General features: G+C 37.4%; 1 protein-coding gene and 1 pseudogene across 6 annotated transcripts in view; one reads left to right on the top strand and one right to left on the bottom strand.

Moving 5' to 3' along the window:
- Positions 1-22,830, bottom strand: part of EPB41L5 (erythrocyte membrane protein band 4.1 like 5) — a 143,066-nt gene that overhangs the window by 104,290 nt on the left and 15,946 nt on the right. For all 6 annotated transcript variants that reach the window (XM_031031283.2, XM_006736371.3, XM_031031284.2 and 3 more), the window contains one exon: positions 13,462-13,566. In XM_031031283.2, coding sequence (XP_030887143.1) covers positions 13,462-13,566 — 105 coding nt within the window. The remainder of the gene's footprint in view (positions 1-13,461; positions 13,567-22,830) is intronic.
- LOC102735971 (ubiquitin-conjugating enzyme E2 N pseudogene) lies at positions 14,117-18,138 on the top strand (annotated as a pseudogene).

Raw genomic sequence — 22,830 nt, 5'->3', positions numbered from 1 at the left:
AAAAAACCTTGATGGACCAGTTAAAATTCTAAGCTCTAAATATGAAGCTTGAAAAACTTCACCAAACAGACGTCACTAACATAGGCCAGAGGGTTAACTCTTGGTCCTGAGATTTATTTTGTTTGGCCCAGACTATATTTTTCTTATTCTTTAAAAAAATTTATTATGAAATATTCACAGGAATTTACAATGATAATAGTGAGAGGTCCTGTGTACCCATCCCCGAAGCCCCAATGCTTACATCTAACATTACTATAGTATAATACTAAAATCAGGAAACTGACCTTGGTGCAATGTTATATACCATTTTATTACAAGTTTGGACATCTGTAACTAACACCACTATCACTATAAAGAAATATTCTATTAACAACAACAACAAAATGCTCACATCACTCCTTGATAGTAAATGTAATATAGTAATATACACCTGCCCCCCCACCTCTAATTTCCTTAAACCTTGGCAACCATTAATGTGATCTCCACAATTTTGTCTTTTCAAGAATGTTATATAAGTGGAATTATAAAGTATGTGACCTTTTGAGATTGGCTTTTTTCACTCATCATAACGCCCTTGAAATCCATTCAAGTTGTTCTGAGTATTCATAGAATCAATAGATATTTCTTTTCTATTGTTGAACAGTGTTCACAGTTGATTTAATCATCAAACAACTACAGGACCTTTTGGCTTTTTTCAAGTTTTTTTTTTTTGCTATTACAAATATAGTTGCTACAAATAATCATGCACGGGTTTCTGTGAGGAAATAAGTCTTCACTTCTCTGGGATAAATGGCCATGCATATAAATGCTGAATTATATGGTAAATGTATGTTTAGTATTTTAGGAAATTGCCAGATTATTTTTCATAGTGGTTGTAACATTTTTATATTCCAAATACCAATATATGAGAGATCCAGTTTCTCCACATCCTCAGTAGCATTTGGAGTTGTCACTATTTTTTATTTTAGCTATTCTAACACATGTATGATGATGACATCTCATCAAGGTCTTAATCTGCATTTCCCTGATACCTAGTGATGGCTAACATCTTTTCATGTATTGGTCTACCATCTGTATATTCTCTTTGGTGAATGACTCTTCATGTCTTCTGTTTTCTAACTGTTGAGTTTAGGAGTTCTTTATATATGCTAGATTGAGTTCCTGGTCAGATATGTGGTTTGCAAGTATTTTCTTCCAGTGTGTAACTTGGCTTTTTACCCTCTTAACTGAGTCTTTCTCAAAGCAGAAGGTCTTAATCTTGGGGCACCTGGGTGGCACAGTCAGTTGGGTGGCCAACTCTTGATTTCAGCTCAGGTCATGATCTCAGGGTCCTGGGATCGAGCCCCGAGTCAGGCTCTGTGCTCAACGCGGAGTCTGCTTATCTCACTCCCTCTGCTCCTCCCCTGGCTCATGCTTGCTCTCTCTCTCACTCTAAAGTAAATTTTAAAATCTTAAAAAAAAAAAAAAAGAAGGCTCCCTGCTCAGCAGGGAGTCTGCTTCTCCCTCTCCCGCTCCTCCCTCTTGTGCTCTCTCTCTCTCTCTCTCAAATAAATAAATAAAATCTTTAAAAAAAAAAAAAAAAAAAAAGAGGCTCTTAATCTTGATAAAGTCCATTTTATCAATTTGTTTTAATGGACTGTTTTTCATGTCCCATCAATAACTTCTCCAAGCCCTAGGTCCCAGAGATTTTCTCCTATGTATTTACCTCTAAGTTCTATTGTCCTACAGTTTATATTTGTGTTCATTATCTATTTTGAGTTAATTTTTGTACAAGTATAAGGTTTAAGCCAAGATTGATTTTTTTGTCTGATATCCAACTGCTCCAGCACCATTATTGAGACTATCCTTCTTCCATTTAATTATTTTGGCATCTCTATCAAAAATAAGTTGGTCATACTTGTGCAAGACCCTTTCTGGGTTCCTGTCTTCTTCCTCTGATCTGTGTGTCTATTGCTGTGCTAATACCACAGTCTTGACTAAAGTAGTTTTAAATCTTGAAGACCAGCTGAGTGATTGCTCCCACTTTATTCCTTTTTCAAAACTATTTCTAGATATTTTAGTTCTTTTGCCTTTCCAAATAAATCTTATTAAAATGTTGTCTATATCTATAAAAGATTTTGCTGGAATTTTGATGCAAATTGCATGAAACTTGTAGATCAACTACAGAAGAACTGATACCTTTACTTTGTTGAGTTTTCTTTTTTTTTTTTTCTCAAAGATTTTATTTATTTATTTGAGAGAGAGAGAATGAGAGAGAGCACATGAGAGGGGTTAGGGTCAGAGGGAGAAGCAGACTCCCTGACGAGTAGGGAGCCCGATGTGGGACTCGATCCAGGGACTCCAGGATCATGACCTGAGCCAAAGGCAGTAGCTTAACCAACTGAGCCACCCAGGCGTCCTTTTGTTGAGTTTTCTAATCCATGTACATGATATGTCTCTTCATTTATTTAGTTCTTTTTCATGGGCTACACTACATTTTAAAAGAAATTTTTTAAATGGAAGATATAACCTACAAATCCAACCAGCTTCTCTTGAAATATCTAAAGATAAATCCAGCAATGTTATTTGGAAACAAATGGCTGCAGCTAGACAGTCACTGCCCCTCCAGCCTCTTTTTGAATAGAAAAGGGATATGCTCCCCAGTTCACCATAATTCCTCTACCAATACTTATTAATGTTCAACAGTCTGTTACACGTCGGCTCCAATTTATCATTATGCTGTATTTCTCTGTATCTACCTCTATTAAAAATGGGAAATGAAAACATATCAAATATACAGCATCATTCAGAAAGAAGAATGAGAAAAAACTTAGTTCTTCTTGGAAGTACATAACACTCCTATGTCTTTTAAGATGTACTCCAACTTGGAGCGCCTGAGTGGCTCAGCCGTTAAGTGTCTGCCTTCGGCTCAGGTCATGATCCCAGGGTCCTGGGATCGAGCCCCGCATCGGGCTCCCTGCTCGGCAGGAAGCCTGCTTCTCCCTCTCCCACTCCCCCTGCTTGTGTTCCCTCTCTCGCTGTGTCTCTCTCTGTCAAATAAATAAATAAAATCTTTAAAAAAAAAGAAATAGTACCATAAAAATGTGTGTAGTCATGAGATTTAAACAAGGTTTCACCAATAGTACAGAAGAGATGATAAATTTTCAAAAACACTAATTATTATCATAAAGACTTTAAGAAAACACATGCAAATTAATACCATCACCAGACTTCCTTTAAGCTACAGGTTATTTCTGAAAGAAGGGTTACTAAATAAGAGTCCACAGATGGGGTTCAGGAATACCTTAATTATCTATGTATATACACAGAATATTATGTATATGCACATTTTTCTACAGAAAGCCTCAACAGGGGGCACCTGGGTGGCTCAGTTGTTAAGCATCTGCCTTCGGCTCAGGTCACGATCCCAGGGTCCTGGGATGGAGCCCCGCATCGGGCTCCTTGCTCCACGGAAAGCCTGCTTCTCCCACTCCCACTCCCCCTGCTTGTGTTCCCTCTCTCGCTCGCTCCCTGTCAAATAAATAAATAAAATCTTAAAAAAGAAAAAAAAAAAGCATCCACAGATTTCATCATTATAACTCAAGGTTTAAGATCATCACTGAGCTATATAAGAAGACACTAAGTTAAATTTAGATTTGAAAACAGAGGATGAAGTAGTATTCTGCAGTCAACAAAAACAAGAGTAGCCATAAATCCTAGTATGCCAGAATAATACTCATTTACACCAACCCTCATCCAGTAGGTCACCCTTGGCTCTCTAAAGTGGCTTGGTTTAAAAATGGACTCAAGAAATAAAGAGCAAATCTGAATACACCAAGTAAAGAGATTGACTCAGTAATCAAAAAAATAAAAATATAATGAAAATACATGAACACTGAATAATATACAGAACTGCTGGATCACTATATTGTACAACTGAAACTAATATAACACTGTATATATGTAGGGGTGCCCGGGTGGCACAGTCAGTTAAGCATCTGACTCTTGGTTTCAACTCAGGTTGTGATCACAGGGTCTTGAAATTGAGCCCTGCATTGGGATCCACGCTCGGCGCAGAGTCAGCTTAAGACTCTCCCTCTCCTTCTGCCCCTCCCCACCCCGGCATGTGTGCACGTTCTCGCTCTCAAATAAATCTTTAAATAAATAAATCCATACATAAAATGGGCAAAGGATATGAACAGACATTTCTCCAAAGAAGATATATGAACACCCAATAAACATGAAAAGATATTCAACATCGCTAGTCTTTAGGGAAGTTCAAGTCAAAACCATATGAGACCACTTCATACCAACTAAGACAGCTAGAATCAAAAAGAAATATTGTGTTTGTGAAGATATGGAGAAATTAGAACCCTCATACATTGCTGGTAAGAATGTGGAATGGTAGAGTCATTATGGAAAACAGTTTGGCAGTTCTTCAGAAAGTTAAAGAGTTACCTTAAGACCCAGCAAATCCACTCCTAGACACATACCCAAGAGAACTGAAACATATTCATGCAAAAAACTTGTACACAAACAGTAATAGCAGCACTATTCCTAATAGCCAAAATCAATGAACCCAAATGTCCATCAAGGAGTACGTAAACAAAATGTGGTATATATTCATACAACGGAATATTATTCAGCCATAAGGACCAAGTATAGAGAGATGCTACAATATAAACCTTGAAAAAACTATGCTAAGCACATTTCCAGAGTCAAAAAGCTACATTATGTGATTCCATTCACATGAAATTTTCAAAATAGGCACATCCATACAAACAGAAAGATTAGTGTTTGCCAGGGGCTGTGGGACAGGGGAAATAGGGAGTGACTGGCAATGTGAACAGGGCTTCTTTTTCAAGTAATGAAAATGTTCTGGAATTAGTGGTGATGGCTGCACAAGTCTGAATATATTAAAAACCACTGGTGAATTTTATGATTTGTAAATTATATCTCGATTTTTTAAAAGTGGCCTACTTCAGGCAAAAGACTATATGGTCACCTTAAGTAAAACCAACTCTGTTTTCCTCAAGTGTATCTTCTCTCTTCCCTCTAATCCTCCTACCCTAAACCATACTTCTAGGGAGATAACTCTTCAATACTATCTCCAAAGAAGTGCTTTACATACTATTCTGTATTTATAAGGTAACTGGAATATAAGAAGCTTTCTCTTCCCAAATAATTCAGTCCCGAAGTAAGAAGGTAGTCTGGGCAATGCCAGAATCTGCACAGGGAGAGGTTAGAGACTGATTCCATCCAGAGTGAGTGATCACTCAAGTAAACATACTGATGACAGACAAAGCCTGGTTTATGTAAAAGAGAACTATAAATATGGGAGAGGAAAATACTACAATAAGCCCTGTGGCATTGGACTGGAATTGGGAGTTATGGGTATGAATTCAGTGTGTCAATTTATATAGACAGAAATAAATGTGAACATATATTCCCTAAATCTGAACACAGAACCAACTGGAAAAATGGCTAATTCCAGGGCTGGAACAGGGAAATACAATATGAACATGGAACATAATCTTGACCCAGAAAGTAAGGTAAGACCCAAAGAATGATGGATGCATGTTAAAAGAACACAGAAGCCATCCTGAGGCAGCTCCCGTTGGCCAAACTTGGGAAACTTTGAGCATCAGAAGAAATGACAGTAACAAATTATAACACATTGGATAAGACAGGAGTCCACTGGTTCATAATAAACAGAAAATTTGATAAGGAAATCTCAAAGTAACTGCCCACAAGGAAGAAAGAAAGAAGAAAGAAAAACTTAATTACAAAGAGAAAAAGAATATAATGGAGAGGCCTGGTAGATACTACCTTAATCAAGGTATCAAAGTTAATATCAAGACACTTGTGTGGCTCTGTTGGTTAAGCGTCCAGCTCTTGATTTCGGCTCAGGTCATGATTTCAGGGTTGTGAGATCAAGCCCCACGTTGGGCTCCGCACTGGGCATGGAGCCTCCTTAACATATTCTCTCCCATTCTCTTCACCCCCACTACTGCCACTCCCCATCCTGTCTCTTAAAAAAAAAAAGATTCCAAGTAAAAAGTTAGTATCACTGGTAATGGGACAAAATAAAGTTAAATGTCACTTGATAGAGTAAGAAAACACAGCATCACTTCACTTACTTTCCAGCCAAAGTGTCTAAGATTAACCTACTTCATGACCAAACATCAAACAAACCCAAACTGAGGGGCAGCCTATAAAAATTACTGACCTGTATCTTCAAAAACGTAAAAGTCAAGGAAAGACTGAGGAACCACAGTATTCCAAGATGAAGGCAACTGATGAAATCTGACACCTGAATGTAAAACATGATTCTGAACTAGACCCTTTGGCTATAAAGGACACTGTACAGACAACTGGCAAAATATGAATGGAGTCTGAGGATTAGATGGTGGTAATGTCACAACCACTTCCTGGTTTTGACGATTGTACTGAGCTATACAGAATATGCTTGTAGGAAACATACACTAAAGAATTCGGTGGGGTGGGGGGGGGCGCCTGAGTGGCTCAGTAGGTTAGGCGGCTGCTTTTGGCTCAGGTCATGATCCCAGGGTCATGGGATCAAGCCCCGCATCGGGCTCTCTGCTCAGCAGGGAGCTGCTTCTCCCTCTCCCTCTGCCTGCTGCTCTGCCTACTTGTGTGTGTGCGCTCTCTCTCTCCCTGTGTCAAATAAATGAGTAAATCTTAAAAAAAAAAAAAAAAGAATTCAGGGGCGATGAGACATCTGCAACTTTCTCAAATGGTTCCACAAAAATAGTTATTTACACTGTTCTTGCAACTTTTCTGTAAAGATGACATTTCAACTACAAAATTCAATGTGTATGTGAACATAAAATGAGCTGGTATAAGCAAAAGTAAACAAGAGCAAACTCAGATTTTATGTATTAATAGGAAGAAAAGTAAATGCATAATTCCAGTCATACATATTTTGGACTTATCTGAAATGACCAATAAACTAAACTTTAACACATTAACTTTACATATATAGGCATACATATGATATATTCAAGATTGAAATGTAACACGTAATTCCTTGATCATTTTTTTAAGGTTTTTATTTTAATTATAGTATAATTAACATACAGTGTTATATTGGTTTCAGGTGACATATAGTGATTCAACAATTCTGTACATTATTTAGTGCTATCACCCACCCACCTGCCCTCTGGTAACCATCAGTTTGTTCTCTATATTTTTAAAGATTTTATTTATTTATTTATTTATTTGAAAGAGAGAGATCACGAGCGGGGGGCGGAGAGAGTAGAGGGAGAAGCAGACTCCCCACTGAGCAGGGAGCCCGATGCAGGACTCGATCCCAGGACGCTGGATCATGACCTGAGCTGAAGGCAGATGCTTAACTGACTGAGCCATTCAGGTGCCCTATTCTCTATAATTAAGTCTTTAGGTTTGCCTCTCTTTTTTTCCCTTTGCTCATTTGTTTTGTTTCTTAAATTCCACATATGAGAGAAATGAAATGGTATTTGTCCTTCTCTCACTGATTTAAATCACTTAGCATTATACTTTCTAGCTTCACCCATGTTGTTGCAAATGGCAAAATTTCCTTTTTATGGCCGAATAATATTCCACTGGATATATATACCATCTCTTTTTTAACCATTCATCTGTCGCTGGACATTTGGGTTGCTTCTATAATTTGACTATTGGAAATGATGCTGCAATAAACACAGAGGTGCATATATCCTCTGAATTAGTGTTTTTGTATTCTTTGGGTAAATACCCAGTAGTGTAATTCCTGGATTATAGGGTAGTTTCATTTTTATTTTTTTGAGGAACCTTATACTGTTTTCCACAATGGCTGCATCAGTTTGCATTCCCACTAACAGTGCACAAGTGTTCCTTTTTCTCCACATCCTCACCAACACTTGTTTCTTGTTTTTTATTTTAGCCATTCTGACAGGTGTGAGGTGGTATCTCATTGTAGGTCTGATTTGCATTTCCCTGATGATAAGTGATGATGAGCATCTTTTCATGTGTCTGTTGGTCATCTGGATGTCTTCTTTGCAGAAATGTCTGTTCATGTCTTCTGCCCATTTTTTAATTGGATAATTTGTTTTTTAAGTTTTGAGTTGTATAAGTTCTTTATATATTTTGGATACTATCCTTTTATCAGATATGTCATTTGCAAATATATTCTTCCATTCAGTAGGTTGCATTTTAGTTATTTATTTCCTTTGCAATGCAGAAGCTTTTTATTTTCATGTAGTCCCAATAATTTATTTTTGCTTTTTTCCCCTGCTTCTGGAGACATATCTAGAAAAATGCTGTTATGGCTCATGTCAGAAAAATTACTACTTGGGCTCTAAGATTTTTATGGTTTTAGGTCTCACATTTAGGTCTTTAATCCATTTTGAGTTTAGTTTTGTGTATGATTTAAGGAAGTGACCCAGTTTCATTCTTTTGCATGTAGTTGTCCAATTTTCCCAAAACCATTTGTTGAAGAGACTGTCTTTTCCCCATCACATATTCTTGCCTCTTTTGTCAAAGACCATATAACTGTGGGCTCGTTTCTGGGCTTTTTATCCTGTTCCATTGATCTACGTGTTTGTTTTTGTGCCAGTGCCATTCTGTGTTTACTATAGCTTTGTAGTGTAACTTGAAATCTGGAATTGTGATACCTCTAGCTTTGTCTTTCTTTTTCAAGACTGTTTTAGCTATTTGGGGTCTTCTGTGGTTCCATACAGATTTTAGGATTATTTGTTCTAGTTCTGTAAAAAATGCTGTTGATATTTTGATAGAGATTGCATTAAATCTGATTACTTTGTGTAGTATGGACACTTTAACAATATTTGTTCTTCCAATCCATGAGCATGGAATGTCTTTCCATTTCTTTGTGTTGTCTTCAATTTCTTTCATCAATGTTTTATAGTTTTATGTTTTATAGTGTACAGGTCTTTCACCCCCTTGGTTAAGTTTATTCCTAGGTATTGGTGCAATTGTAAATGAAACTGCTTTCTTAATTTCTCCTGTTGCTGCTTCATTATTAGTGTAGAGAAATGCACTAACAGTTTCTTGGTGGAGTCTTTAAGGCTTTCTATACATAATACCATGTCATCTGCAAATAGTTAAAGTTTTACTTCTTCCTTACCAATTTGGATGCCTTTGGAGTGCCTGGGTGGCTCAGCTGGTTAAGAATCCGCCTTTGGCTCAGATCATGATCTCAAAATCATGGGATTGAGCCCCGCATAGGGCTCCCCGCTCAGCAGGGAGCCTATTTCTCCTTCTCCCTCTGCCCCATGCTTGTGCTTTCTCTTTCGCTCTATCTCAAATAAATAAAATCTTAAAAAAAAAAAAAAATTTTGGATGCCTTTTATTCCTTTTTCTTACCTGATTGCTAGGACTTCCAGTACTATGTTGAATAACAACAGTGAGAGTGAACATCTTTGTCTTGCTCCTGATTTTGGAGAAAAGCTCTCAGTTTGTCAACACTGAGTTAGCTGTGAGTTTTTCATATATGGCCTTTATTATTTTGAGGTATGTTCCCTCTAACCCTACTTTGTTGAGGGTCTTTATCACGAATGGATGTTGTACTTTGTCAGATGCTTTTTCTGCATCTACTGAAACGATCAAATGGTTTTTATCCTTTCTCTTACTGATACGTATCACATTGATTGATATGCCAATATTGAACCACCTTTGCATCCCAGGAATAAACTCCAAGTGATTGTGGTGAATGATGTTGGATTTGGTTTGCTAATACTTTGTTGAGGATTTTTGCATCTCTGTTCATCAGAGATATTGGCCCGCAGTTCTCTTTTTATGAAGTGTCTTGATCTGGTTTTGGTCACTTTTTTACCCTGCCTCAACATTCTTTGGATTCTACACTTATGTCTACACACTAAATATGACAAACAGACATGAAAATCATAGGACTAACTTAGTTTACACAGATGATCCTGGCCAAAAACTTCACTTGATCAAGTTCACTATCTTCACCAATAAACAGAACTGTTTGCAAAGTATCAATTTTGTTTCATTCTGGGGTTAAATCTGGCCACATGACAAATACCTGAGAGTCTTTTCTATGCTACTGATGTCATAAAATTGTAGAATTATGTGAGTTAGCACTTTAAGAATACTTAAAATCTTATCTAGAGGTCATTTTTTGAATAGCTTTCGTCTACCAGCTATTGTTTTTCCAGTTCAACTCACATAGGGTATTTCAGTGACAGCAAAAACAGAAAGTAAATCTTACTAAAATTTAATCTTAATGCCTAGGTTTCTGGGCTTGGGAAGGATAAACTACAACTAAAAAGAACAGGGACTAAAAGTTCTAAGGTGGGGCACCTGGGTGGCTCAGTAGGTTGGGTGTCTGCCTTTGGCTCAGGTCATGATCACAGTGTCCTGAGATCGAGCCCCACGTCAGGGTCCCTGCTCAATGGGGAGTCCGCTTCTCCCTCTCCCTGCTCATCCTCTGTCTCTCAAATGAATAAATAAAATCTTTAAAAAAAGAAAAGTTCGGGCGCCTGGGTGGCTCAGTCGTTAAGCGTCTGCCTTCGGCTCAGGTCATAATCCCGGTCCCGGGATCAAGTCCCGCATCGGGCTCCCTGCTCGGCGGGAAGCCTGCTTCTCCCTCTCCCACTCCCCCTGCTTGTGTTCCTGCTCTCGCTGTGTCTCTCTGTCAAATAAATAAAATCTTTTTAAAAAAATAAATAAATAAATAAATAAAAGAAAAGTTCTAGGGCGCCTGGCTGGCTCAGTCAGAGGAGCATGCAATTGCATTCTTGATCTCGGGGTCATGAGTTCAAGCCCCACGTCGGCTGTAGGATTACTTAAATAAATAAAACTTTAAAGAAAAAAAAAGAGTTCTAATATTGGCTTTACTAAAAACTCGTTATGACCAGAAAAAAGGTACTATATGTGTATCAAATGAGGGAAAAAATATTAATGGATCTAGTAATTCAGTAATTACTGATATTAACGAAGAGCAAATAGTACAACTTAGCAATGGCTACATGTCTATTTCTTTCCGCAATTACAATAGTCCCCCCCTTATCTGTGGGAGATACATTCCAAGACTCCTAGTGGATGCCTGAAACCACAGATAGTACCAAACCCAATATATACCGTATTTTTTTCTATACATACTTATAATAAAGTTTAATGTATAAATTAGGCACAGTAAGATATTAGTAACAACTAATAATAAACTAGAACAATATTAATAATATAGCATAATAAAATTTTGTGAATGTGGTCTCTGACAGTATCTTATTGTACTGTACTCACCCTTCTTTTTGTGATGCTATGAGATGATAAAATGCCTACGTGATGAGATGAAGTGAGAGGAATGGTGTAGGCATCGTGATGTAGCGTTAGGCTACCACTGACCTTCTGACAACATGTCAGAAGGAAGATCATCTGCTTCCAGACTGGGGTTGAACACAGGTAACTGAAACCATGGAAAGTGAAACCATGGATAAGGAGAGACTAATTTATGTATCCTAAGGAAAGAAGGTACCTGAAACTTAATGTTGGCATATTCCTACCTCTTCTCCTTCACAGCTCCGCAAAAAAAAGGAAGCTATGAATTATTTATCCCTAACATCATTTATTTTTTCATTGATTATAAGACTGTAATTCCATTATTTGAAAGATGACTGATAAATAATATTAAACTCAACAGTCAACCAGGACTTTATATCAAACTAAACAGTACATGAGAATTTAATTTGATAAATGTTTCATGTGTCTACTACATGCTGGGCAACACAGTAAGACGAATTCCGTGCCCTCGATGGATTTAGTCTAATCGGAGAGAAATAACATTAAAATGAAAAATAAAAGAAATGCCTCCTATACAAACTCCATCCAGAGATGAGAACTCTGAAACTATGGGAAATAGCTTTGCAAATTTTTTCATGTATATATATGTACATATATCCACTTTTTTTTTAAATAGAAAAACTCCAATATATTGTTCTGTAACCCTTTTCTCTACATTATTCTATGTCAATTAGTATACTTTAAAAATCACCATTTTTAATGAGCTGCAGAGTAGTATTGCATTGCCAAAATTTAGCCAGTACTCTGTTGCTAAATGTTCATACTTAAATTCTTTTAACTCAGGAAGGGGGACTAGGGGTATGGAAATCAGAGAAAAAAAAATTATAGCTAGCATTATTAACAGCTGTAAATTTAGTCAAGATGTTCTATAAAGCCAACTAAGGAGTTCATCTCCAAAAGACGTGTTTTTAATAGTATCTTATGGAGGTATTCTAATTAATTTATTAATCACACCAAATGAATGAATGCCCCACTCCAAAAAGAACTTGAGAATTCTTATATATTGTTCCTGTGAGTCCTAGATACTACAATTAGTGTGTCACTAAACACATACACACTCCTCCATCACAGACTTCCAGAACACAGAGCTTAATGTCTTGGTATCCTTATCTCTACTCCCTCCCCCTCCCTGCTACTGTGAATATCCTATTCCAGGCCTTAACATTACTTTTATCCCCAGTATTTGCAATGACTCTTTCTGACTTCAATCTCTGCGCATTCCAAATAATCCTATACAATATTTCCATATAATACTTCCTGAAGCAAAATATAACCCTAATCCCTATTATTAGAGAATAAATATTGCCCGTCTATTATTTAATACTTTTGGTATTCAGTTTGGCCAATAATCCACCTTCCAATCTTATCATCTACTACTTTCACTCAAACACCCTCCAGTCAAATTCTAGTATATAGTACTCAGATCTTTGAAAAGCTTCCAACTTCCTACTGTATCACATATACATTTCTCTCATCTGAAATGTACATGGTCAAAGAACATTTATAGAATCAAAGATCAGGAAGGGATCTTGAAGATAACCTAGTCTACTCACCTTAATTTGCAAATGAGTAACTTTTATCACTTACACAAGAACCCACAAAACTCCCATTTTAGCACCCTTTCCATTACACAGTGGTTCTCAAACTTTAGTATGCCCAACTACCAACCCAGTGGTTATTAAAAAGACAGATTTCCGGGGCACCTGGGTGGCTCAGTTGGTTAAGCGCCTGCCTTTGGCTCAGGTCATGATCCTGGAGTCCCAGCATCGAGTCCCACATGGGGCTCCCTGCTCAGCGGGGAGTCTGCTTCTCCCTCTGACCCTCTCCCCTCTAGTGCTCTCTCTCTCATTCTCTCTCTCTCTCAAATAAATTAAAAAAAAAAAAAAGATTTCCTAGCCTCAACTGCAAAGATCATGCTCTAATAATATGGGCTAGGACCAGGAATCACATTTTTTTAACAAGCACTTCAGGTTACTTTTTTTTTTTAAGATTTTATTTATTCAGGTTATTTTGAAGGGGTCAAAGCTTCAGACCATAACAAGAAAATCAGAAGAAAAAGAGAATACAGTAAGAACATGTAGCCTTGCAGCACTTAGCATGTCATCTGAAATTTTCCATTTCTACCCCCACATTGGAACCTCCAAAAAAACAGCTACTCACTGCTACTTGTGCAGAATCCATAAATCTCAGTCCAAAATAGTCACTTTCAATAAGGTCCAAATGGTACATTATCTGATCAAAGAGCTCTTGTCCTTTGGCTTTTTTCTGAAATGGTAAGAAAATAAATTAATCAATAAATGACTCACAAGATCAACAAGCCTGAACTGAAGATGGTTTTAGTTATACAAGATCTAGGGGCGCCTGGGTGGCTCAGTCAGTTGAGCATCCAACTCTTCATTTCGGCTCAGGTCATGATCTCAGGGTCCTGAGATCAAGCCCCACATAGGACTCCATGCTCAGTGGGGAGTCTACTTGAGATTCTCTCCCTCTGTCCCTCCCCTGGTCATGCACACACTATTCTCTCTCTAATAAATAAATAATAAAACATTACTTGCAATACCAAAAATACTACCATATATCAGGTAACGTGTAAGATACTATAATTTTCCAATAAACTACTTAAGGCCAAAAGAGAATTTGTGATCTATATGCACTTTTGCAGAAAGTGTTACTTCCTATCAACCAACAAACATCACCTTGTACTAAACGCTGTAAGGGGAAACTCTTGTCTTGTCGATTTTAGAGTCTCTAATTCAAAGGAGCCTTATAATGTGATTGGAAAGAAAAAACACAAGAAAACTTAGAACACTGAAGTATGAATCATGTGGAACTAACTATATACTTGCCAACAGATTTTAGAGATGAGATAGTCACAGAGACTAGAAGCATCAATGAAAACTTGGAGATCAGCCTTAAAATGGAAAAGAATGTCAGGTAGGAAACAGCAAAAATAAAAATAGAAGGTGGGAGGAAATATGGGACAATGAAAAAATATGGACATCAATGGAGAAGATACCAAATGGGGAGGGAGGGTCAGTAATAAGCAAAGAAACTTGTTTGGAAAAAGCAGTTCTCAAAGTGTGGTCTCAGGACCCAAAGGTTCCCCCAGATACTTTCCAAAAGATCCACAAGGTCCTAGGATTCTCCTCACATAACTCAATCAAAACAATATATTGCAACAGAGTAAATGCAGAAGCAGAAAAGAGAATCTAAGTATGTTCTCTTAGACCAGACATTAAAGAGATAGGCAAAAGTGCGTAAGACAATACTACACTTCTCACTAAATTCTTTTGTTGTTTAGTGAAATAGCTGTTTTTCACAAATACTTGTATGTTTTAAAAAAAAAAAAAATACTTGTATGTTGCTAGGGAGCCTGGATGGCTCAGTGGGTTAAGTGTCTGACTTTGGCTCAGGTCATGATCTCAGCGTCCTGGGATCCAGTCCTGCGTCAAGCTCCCCACTCATCGGGGAGTCGGCTTCTCCCTCTCTCTGCCCGCACCAACCCCCATGCTCTTGCGCGCGTGCACGCTCTCTCTAATAAAATAAAATCTTTTTTAACAAAATACTTGTTTGTTACTTATGTTATAACTTACAAGGGGTAGATTACTGCTGTTTTAAAATTAGCCGATAGATAAATGTTTAATTTTCCAGTTTTAATTTCTAATAAGGTAACTATCAATAGATACAACCCACTTAAGCAAAAGCATTGTTGGGATCTCAATTTTCAACCATTGTCATACACATCCTACCCATGCCCCTCCTCCTATGTAATTTTATTTTTTTTTATTTATTTATTTTTTTTTTAAAGATTTTATTTTTATTTATTTGAGACAGAGAGAATGAGAGACAGAGAGCATGAGAGGGAGGAGGGTCAGAGGGAGAAGCAGACTCCCTGCCGAGCAGGGAGCCCGATGGGGGACTCGATCCTGGGACTCCAGGATCATGACCCGAGCCGAAGGCAGTCGCCCAACCAACTGAGCCACCCAGGTGCCCTGTAATTTTAAATTATGATTTAGGGTACTTCTTGTAAAATATATATATGCACATACACATACCACACACACATTTTTTTTTTTACTGAATCATCAATCTCTGCCTTTTAATGAACATCTTTATTTCAACTTGTATTTTTGCATTTCCTGCACTTTTTACCACCTTTCTTTTTGATAAATACAAGTGCTAACCAAATATCCCTTTACCAAGAGAAGAACTTACCATGCCCTCATGCCCATGATCTCCCCTCCATCCAATCCTCATGTTTATGAACATACTTTCTCTTATTTCTTTTCTCTGGTTGTGGCTAATTTTTTTTAAGACAACAATCTTTATTTTAGTATTTTGAGCATCTTTACACTCTTACATGTATACATCACATATATCTAATAGCATCTGCTAGATTTGTTTCTCCACTCATTTGAGTTCTTCCTACAGAAATGTTCCCCATGTGGGACTTTGTATGGCTAATCTTTAAAGGTCTTCTATGTTTGAGAATAGTTTAATCATGCTCTTACACTTGAATGACAATTGTCTCCTTAACAAAATTCAAGGTTGAAAGTTACTTTCTTTCAATACTCTCTTAATATTCCAAATGTATTACTTTTTCTTGCAGCTTATGTTACTGTTGAAAAGTACGATGACAATTTGAATTCTGGTCCTTAATAATGTTATTAATTCTCTTGGTAAAAGTTTTTAGACTTCTCTAACTCCGATAGTCTTAAATTTCAATATAATGTAACTAGGTGTGTTTTTTTTTCCTTAACTGTATTTGCTATTCTATTGGGCTTTTAAAGCTGCGATCTTTTATCTCCCTTTAATTCTGGGAAAACTATTTATTTCCTTAAGTATTTTTCCTCTGTTTTTCTCATTTTAAAATTCCTACCTAAGTGCTGGCACTTCTACTTTCTTTTTCTTAAACATATGTTCATTTAATACAATTACTCTGATAATTATGGTTTATTTGTCCATTTAACAAATACTTAACATGGAAAAAAGTTCAGAAAGCTTTAGTAACATGACAAAAATTGCATGACTAAAAAATGACAGACTAGAATTTGAATTCTGCTGTCTCCCAAGCTCCAATTCCCTAAGGGTTACATACCACAACGAGATTTTACCTTGAATGTCACCTCTCAGATCAATTAGATACCCCCAACTTCTTATCACAACCTTGTCTCTAACTTGTTAATAAAATTACTCTCGATGCCTAGGTTCTCCAACTACATGGAAACTTCCGCTACACTGACCCCACTTATTAACATTCATCAGCTTCCATTTCTCCTTTTTAACATAACATAAAATTTCTCATTTTAGCATACAGAATTCAATGCCATTAAATATATTCCCAACGTGTACAACCATCACCATATTCATTTCCAGAACTTTTCATCACATCAATCAGAAACTTGGTACCCATTAAACAACCATTCCTCACACTCCTTCCCTTCAATCCCTAATAACCTCTTTCCTACTTTCTGTGGCTTGTGAATTTGCCTAGTCTATATATGTTACATAAGTAGAATCATACAATCTATGTCCTTTTGTGCCTGGCTTATTTCACTTAGCATAATGTTTTCAAAGTTCATCCATGTTATAGCAGGCTCCAAAATTTCATTCCTTTTTAAAACTGAGTAATATTCCATGCGTGAGGCGAGTGGAGCCAGAGTTGAGACCAGAGGCCGAACTCGGGATCTGACAAGCTGGCCAGGCTGCCCCACAGGATTATCAAGGAAACCCAGCGTTTGCTGGCAGAACCAGTTCCTGGCATTAAAGCAGAACCAGATGAGAGCAACGCTCGTTATTTTCATGTGGTCAATGCTGGTCCCCAGGATTCCCCCTTTGAGGGAGGGACTTTTAAGCTTGAACTATTCCTACCAGAAGAATACCCGATGGCAGCCCCTAAAGTACATTTCATGACCAAAATTTATCATCCTAATGTAGACAAGTTGGGAAGAATATGTTTAGATATTTTGAAAGATAAGTGGTTCCCAGCACTGCAGATCCGCACAGTTCTGCTATCGATCCAGGCTTTGTTAAGTGCTCCCAATCCAGATGATCCATTAGCAAATGATGAAGCAGAGCAGTGGAAGACCAATGAAGCCCAAGCCATAGAAACAGCTAGAGCATGGACTAGGCTATATGCCATGAATAATATTTAAAATCGATTTAATCAAGTGTGCATCACTTCTCCTGTTCTGCCACTTCTTCCTTTTTTGTTTGCATTTAATGGACACAGTCTCAGAAACATTGCAAAATAAAAGCCCAGACATCTTCAGTCCTTCAGTGATTAAATGCACATTAGCAAATCTATGTCTTGTCCTGATTCACTGTTGTAAAGCATGAGCAGAGGCTAGAAGTACCATCTGGATTGTTGTGAAACGTTTAAAAGCAGTGGCCCTTCTCTGCTTTTATTCATTTCCCCCATCATGGTTTGAGTATAAAGTACTGTGAATGAAGGCAGTTGTCAGGGTTAGCTGCAGGGATGTGGGTGTTTTTCTTTATTACTTTTTTTGAGGGGGAGAGGTGGTTTTATTTTAATTTTATGGGCTCCTTTCCCCCTTTTTATGGTAATCTAATTGCATTGGTTAAAAGCAGCTAACCAGTTCTTCAGAATATGCTCTCTAGCCAAGTCTAACTTTATTTAGACGCTGTAGATGGACAAGCTTGATTGTTTGAACCAAAATGGGAACATTAAACAAACATCACAGGCCTCACTAATAACACTGTGACTTTGCTGTCAAGTGTAGAATCCTTCCTTCAAGAAAAAGCTTGTGACCATTTTGTATGGCTTGTCTGGAAACGTCTGTAAATCTTATGTTTTAGTAAAATATTTTTTGTTATTCTTAAAAAAAATAAAAATAAAAGTGAATAATATTCCATTGTAAGTATATACCATGTTGTTTATCCATTCATCTGTTGATGAACATTTGAGTTGTTTCCACTTTTTGGCTATCGTGAATACTGTTATAAACAATGGCATACAAGTATCTGTTTGAGTCCCTGCTTTCAATTATTTTGGGTATATACTTAAGTGTGGAATACGATAATTCTATGTTTAACTTTTGAGAAACTGCCCAACTGTTTTCCGTAGTAGCTGCGCCATTTTGCATTCCTACCAGCAATGCGTAAGGTTCCAATTTCTCTACAACCTCCCCAACATTTGTTATCTTCTGAGGTTGTTTTGCTTTGTTTTGTTTGATACAACCATCCTGATGCGTGTGAAAGGGTATCTCATGTGATTTTTGATTTGCATTTCCCTAATGCCTAGTGGTGTTGAGCATACTTTCATGTGCTTATTGAGCATTTGCATATTTTCTTAAGTTTTGTTTTTTTTTTTTTTAAGATTTTATTCATTCATTTGAAGCTCCGACGTGGGGCTTGATCCGAGGACCCGGAGATCATGAGCTGAGCCGAAGGCAGACACTTAACCATCTAAGCCACCAAGGTGCCCCCTCCCTTTTTTAATAAAGATTTTATTTATTTGTCAGAGAGAAAAAGAGAGTGAGCACAAGCAGGGGGAGTGGCAGGCAGAGGGAGAAGCAGGCTCCCCACTGAGCAGGGAGCCCGATGCGGGGGGCTTGATCCCGGGACCCTGAGATCACGACATGAGCCAAAGGCAGACGCTTAACCGACTGAGCCAGATGCTTAACCAACTGAGCCAGATGCTTAACCAACTGAGCCACCCAGGCGTCCCAAGCATTTGCATATTTTCTTTGGAGAAGTATCTATTCAAGCCCTTTGCACATTTTTTAAAAGAAAAATTTTATTGAAGTATAGTTGACATATAATATTAAATTAGTTTCAGGTGTACAACAGTGATTCAACGATTATATAAAGTACAAAAGCTCACCACAATAAGTGTAAAGTGTATTTACCATGTGTCATCATACAAAATTATTCCAGTATTACTGACTATATTCCCTATGCTCTACTTTTTAATCACCCTAACTTGTTTATCTTAATCCCCTTTACCTATTTTAGCCATCCTCCTTACCCCACCACAAATTCAATTTTCAGCTGCATCTAGACCATCACTTGCTGCTTATATTCTTCTTTTCCTTCCTCCTAACAAATTATTCCAGGTCACCACCTCTTTCAAACCCGGTCCTCACTTCACATCCTGGTTTCTGAAGATTAAGACCAACAAGATATTATCTTTTCATCAGCCTTCCATCTTTCCCAGCATAAAATGGTAGTCTTTTCTAGAATGTTCATCCTACAATCTCTGTGTATATAAAACCAATTCCTGAGAAACATTTCTCTTATTCATTTAAAAAACATTTTTCTTATTCATAAAAAAATTCAATGAATTTAAAAAAATTCATTGTATCTTATTCATTTAAGATCTTATTCAGATCTCCCTATCCAGCCATTCTCTAGCTGCTGTTCTTTCCTTCCTTCCTTTTACTACCAAATCTCATGGCAATCCCCCAACTTCCCTTCATGCACTTCCCCAACAACTAAACAATATTTATTAAGCACCTACTAGGTACAAGGGACTATAGGAAGTCCCAAAAAGAAGACTGTCCCCAACAATTCCTTTAAACCCTCTAAATCTGGCTTCCAAACACACCATTCCACTGAAATTCCTTTTTCCACTTCATTCTTTTACTCCTCTCTCAATGACAGCTGACTATGCTCTCATGATCTTCCACACAATCAATGTCACCCCCCTCCACCAGGGCTGAATTTTATCTTACTCAGTTCTAATATTCATTAGAACTCTCCCTCCACCATATCCATGTACTAAGCATTCCTTTTGCTGCAGTCTCCGTGCCACTATTAGTCTATAGGCCCACTGTCTTGTGCCTTTGCTACTACACAGTCCCAGGATTTTTTTTCCTACAAAGAATCAACAAAATCAACTCTAAATCATGTCTCTTGAGTACTAAAAAACCTTATTTATTTTTAAGATTTTATTTATTTATTTATTTGACAGAGAGACAGTGAGAGAGGGAACACAAGCAGGGAGGGTGGGAGAGGGAGAAGCAGGCCTCCCGCTGAGCAGAGAGCCCGATGCGGGGCTCAATCCCAGGACCCTGGGATCATGACCTGAGCGGAAGGCAGACACTTAACGACTGAGCTACCCAGGGGCCCCACTAAAAAACCTTAAATGGAATAAAACACAAGCATGCAAAAATCCATGGTTTTTTTTAAAGATTTTATTTATTTATTTGACAGAGAGAGACACAGCAAGAGAGGGAACACAAGCAGGGGGAGTGGGAGAGGGAGAAGCAAGCTCCCAGCTGAGCAGGGAGCCCGATGCGGGGCTCGATCCCAGGACCCTGGGATCATGACCTGAGCCGAAGGCAGACGCTCAACAATTGAGCCACCCAGGCAGCTATTTTAAAATAGCTTTGAGATATAATTCACATACCGTACCATTCACCCATTAAAAGTACAAAATTCAAAGGTATATTCACAGATACGTACAACCACCACCATTCTGGAACATCTTCATACCTCGAAAAGAAGCCTTGTATCTTTTAGTTATTGCCCCAACCACCATTCCTACCACCCCCTCAAGTCCCTACCCATCTGCCCTAAGCAACCAATAAATCACTAATCTTTTTTTTTTCCTACAGATTTCTTTATTCTGGATTTTCGTACGAATGAAATCATATAAATATGTGGTCTTTTGTGACTGGCTTCTTTCACCTAGCACAAGTTCACCCATGTAGCATGTATCAGTACTTCATTTCCTTCATGGCCAAATAATATCCCGTTATATGAATAAAACACATTTTATTTATACATTCATCTTTTGACAAATAATTGGGGTTTTTTTCCTATCTTTAGGAGAGTAAAAATAACACTGTTATGACTATCTGTGTACAAGTTTTTGTCTAAACATATGTTTTCAATTCCCTTAGATATGTACCTAAAAGTAGAATTGCTGGGTCATGTGGTAATAACTATGTTTAATCACTTGAGGAACTGCCAGGCTATATTCCCAAGCAGCTGCACAACTTTATATTCCTGCCGAAAAGTTTAAGAAGGCTCAGATTTCTCCACATTCTCACCAACACTTAGTATTATCTTTTTATTTTAACCTTCCTAGTTGGTATGTAGTATCTCACTGTGGTTTTGATTTTTGAGTTTCTCTGACAAGTACATGAAAAGATGCTTGACATCCTTAGTTATCAGCTATTTGTATATCTTATGTGCAGAAGTATATCTTATATTCAGATCCTTTGCCCATTTTTAAATTGGGTTGTCTTTTTCTTATTGGGTTGTAACAGTTCTTTATTTTTTTTTTTAAATAAAGATTTTATTTATTTATTTATTTATTAGAGAGCACGCGCGAGAGAAACAGCATGAGAGGGGAGAGGGTTAGAGGGAGAAGCAGGCTCCCCGCTGAGCCGGGAGCCCAATGCGGGACTCGATCCCAGGACTCCGGGATCATGACCCGAGCCGAAGGCAGTCGCTTAACCAACTGAGCCACCCAGGCACCCTGTAACAGTTCTTTATATATTCTAGACACAAATGCTTATCAAATATGTAATCTGCAAATATTCTTTCCCATTCTGTATGAGAATCTTTTCACTTTCTTGATAATGGCCTTTGAGACACAAAAGTTTTTAATTTTTATAAAAGTCCAACTTATTTTTTTCTTATTTTGTTATTCATGTTTTTGGCGTCATATCTAAAAACTGGTGCCAAATCCAAGGTCATGAAGATTTGTCCCTATTTTTTATTCTATGAGTTTTATAGTCTTAGCTCTTATGTTTAGATCTTTGATCCCTTTTGAGTTAATTTTTGTATATGGCATGAGCTAAAGTTCCCACTTCACTTCATTCTTTTGCATATGGCTATCTAGTTCTCCTAGCACCACTTGTTGAAAAGACCATTCTTTCCCTCACTGAATGGCTCTGGCACCCTTATCATAAATCAACTGACCATAACCAAAGCAATTTTAAGGAAGAACAAAGCTAGAGATCTCACAATCCCAGATTTCAAACTATCCTACAAAGCTAATGTTAATAAAAACAGTATGGTACTGGCACAAAAACAGACACAAAAATCAATGGAATAGGATAGAGAGTCCAGAAATAAATTCAACCTTATATGGCCAATTAATCTACAATAAAGGAAGCAAAAATACACACCAGGGAAACGACAGTCTCTTCAATAAATGGCGTTGGGAAAACTGGACAGCTATATGCAAAAGAATGAAATTGGGACTTAACTATAAGACCTAAAACCATATAACTCCCAGAGGAAAATATAGGCAGTAATCTCTTGGACCCTGGCCCTAGCAATATTTTTCTGGATAAATCTTCTCAGGCAAGGGAAACAAAACAAAAATAAACTATTAGAACTACATCAAAATAAAAAACTTCTGCACAATGAAGGAAACCATCAACAAAATGAAAAGGCAACCTACTGAATGGGGAAAGATACTTGCAAATGATATATCCAATAATAGGTTAATATCCAAAATATATAAAGAATTCACAAAACTAAATACCAAAAACAAAACAAAAAACCCACAAATAATTCAATTAAAAAACAGGGAGAGGACCTAAATAG

The sequence above is a fragment of the Leptonychotes weddellii genome, chromosome 3 (genome assembly GCF_054177405.1).
Source record: "Leptonychotes weddellii isolate Sample4059 chromosome 3, ASM5417740v2, whole genome shotgun sequence".
In the NCBI taxonomy this organism is placed as follows: domain Eukaryota; kingdom Metazoa; phylum Chordata; class Mammalia; order Carnivora; family Phocidae; genus Leptonychotes; species Leptonychotes weddellii.
This window is presented reverse-complemented; position numbering and strand designations above follow the sequence as displayed.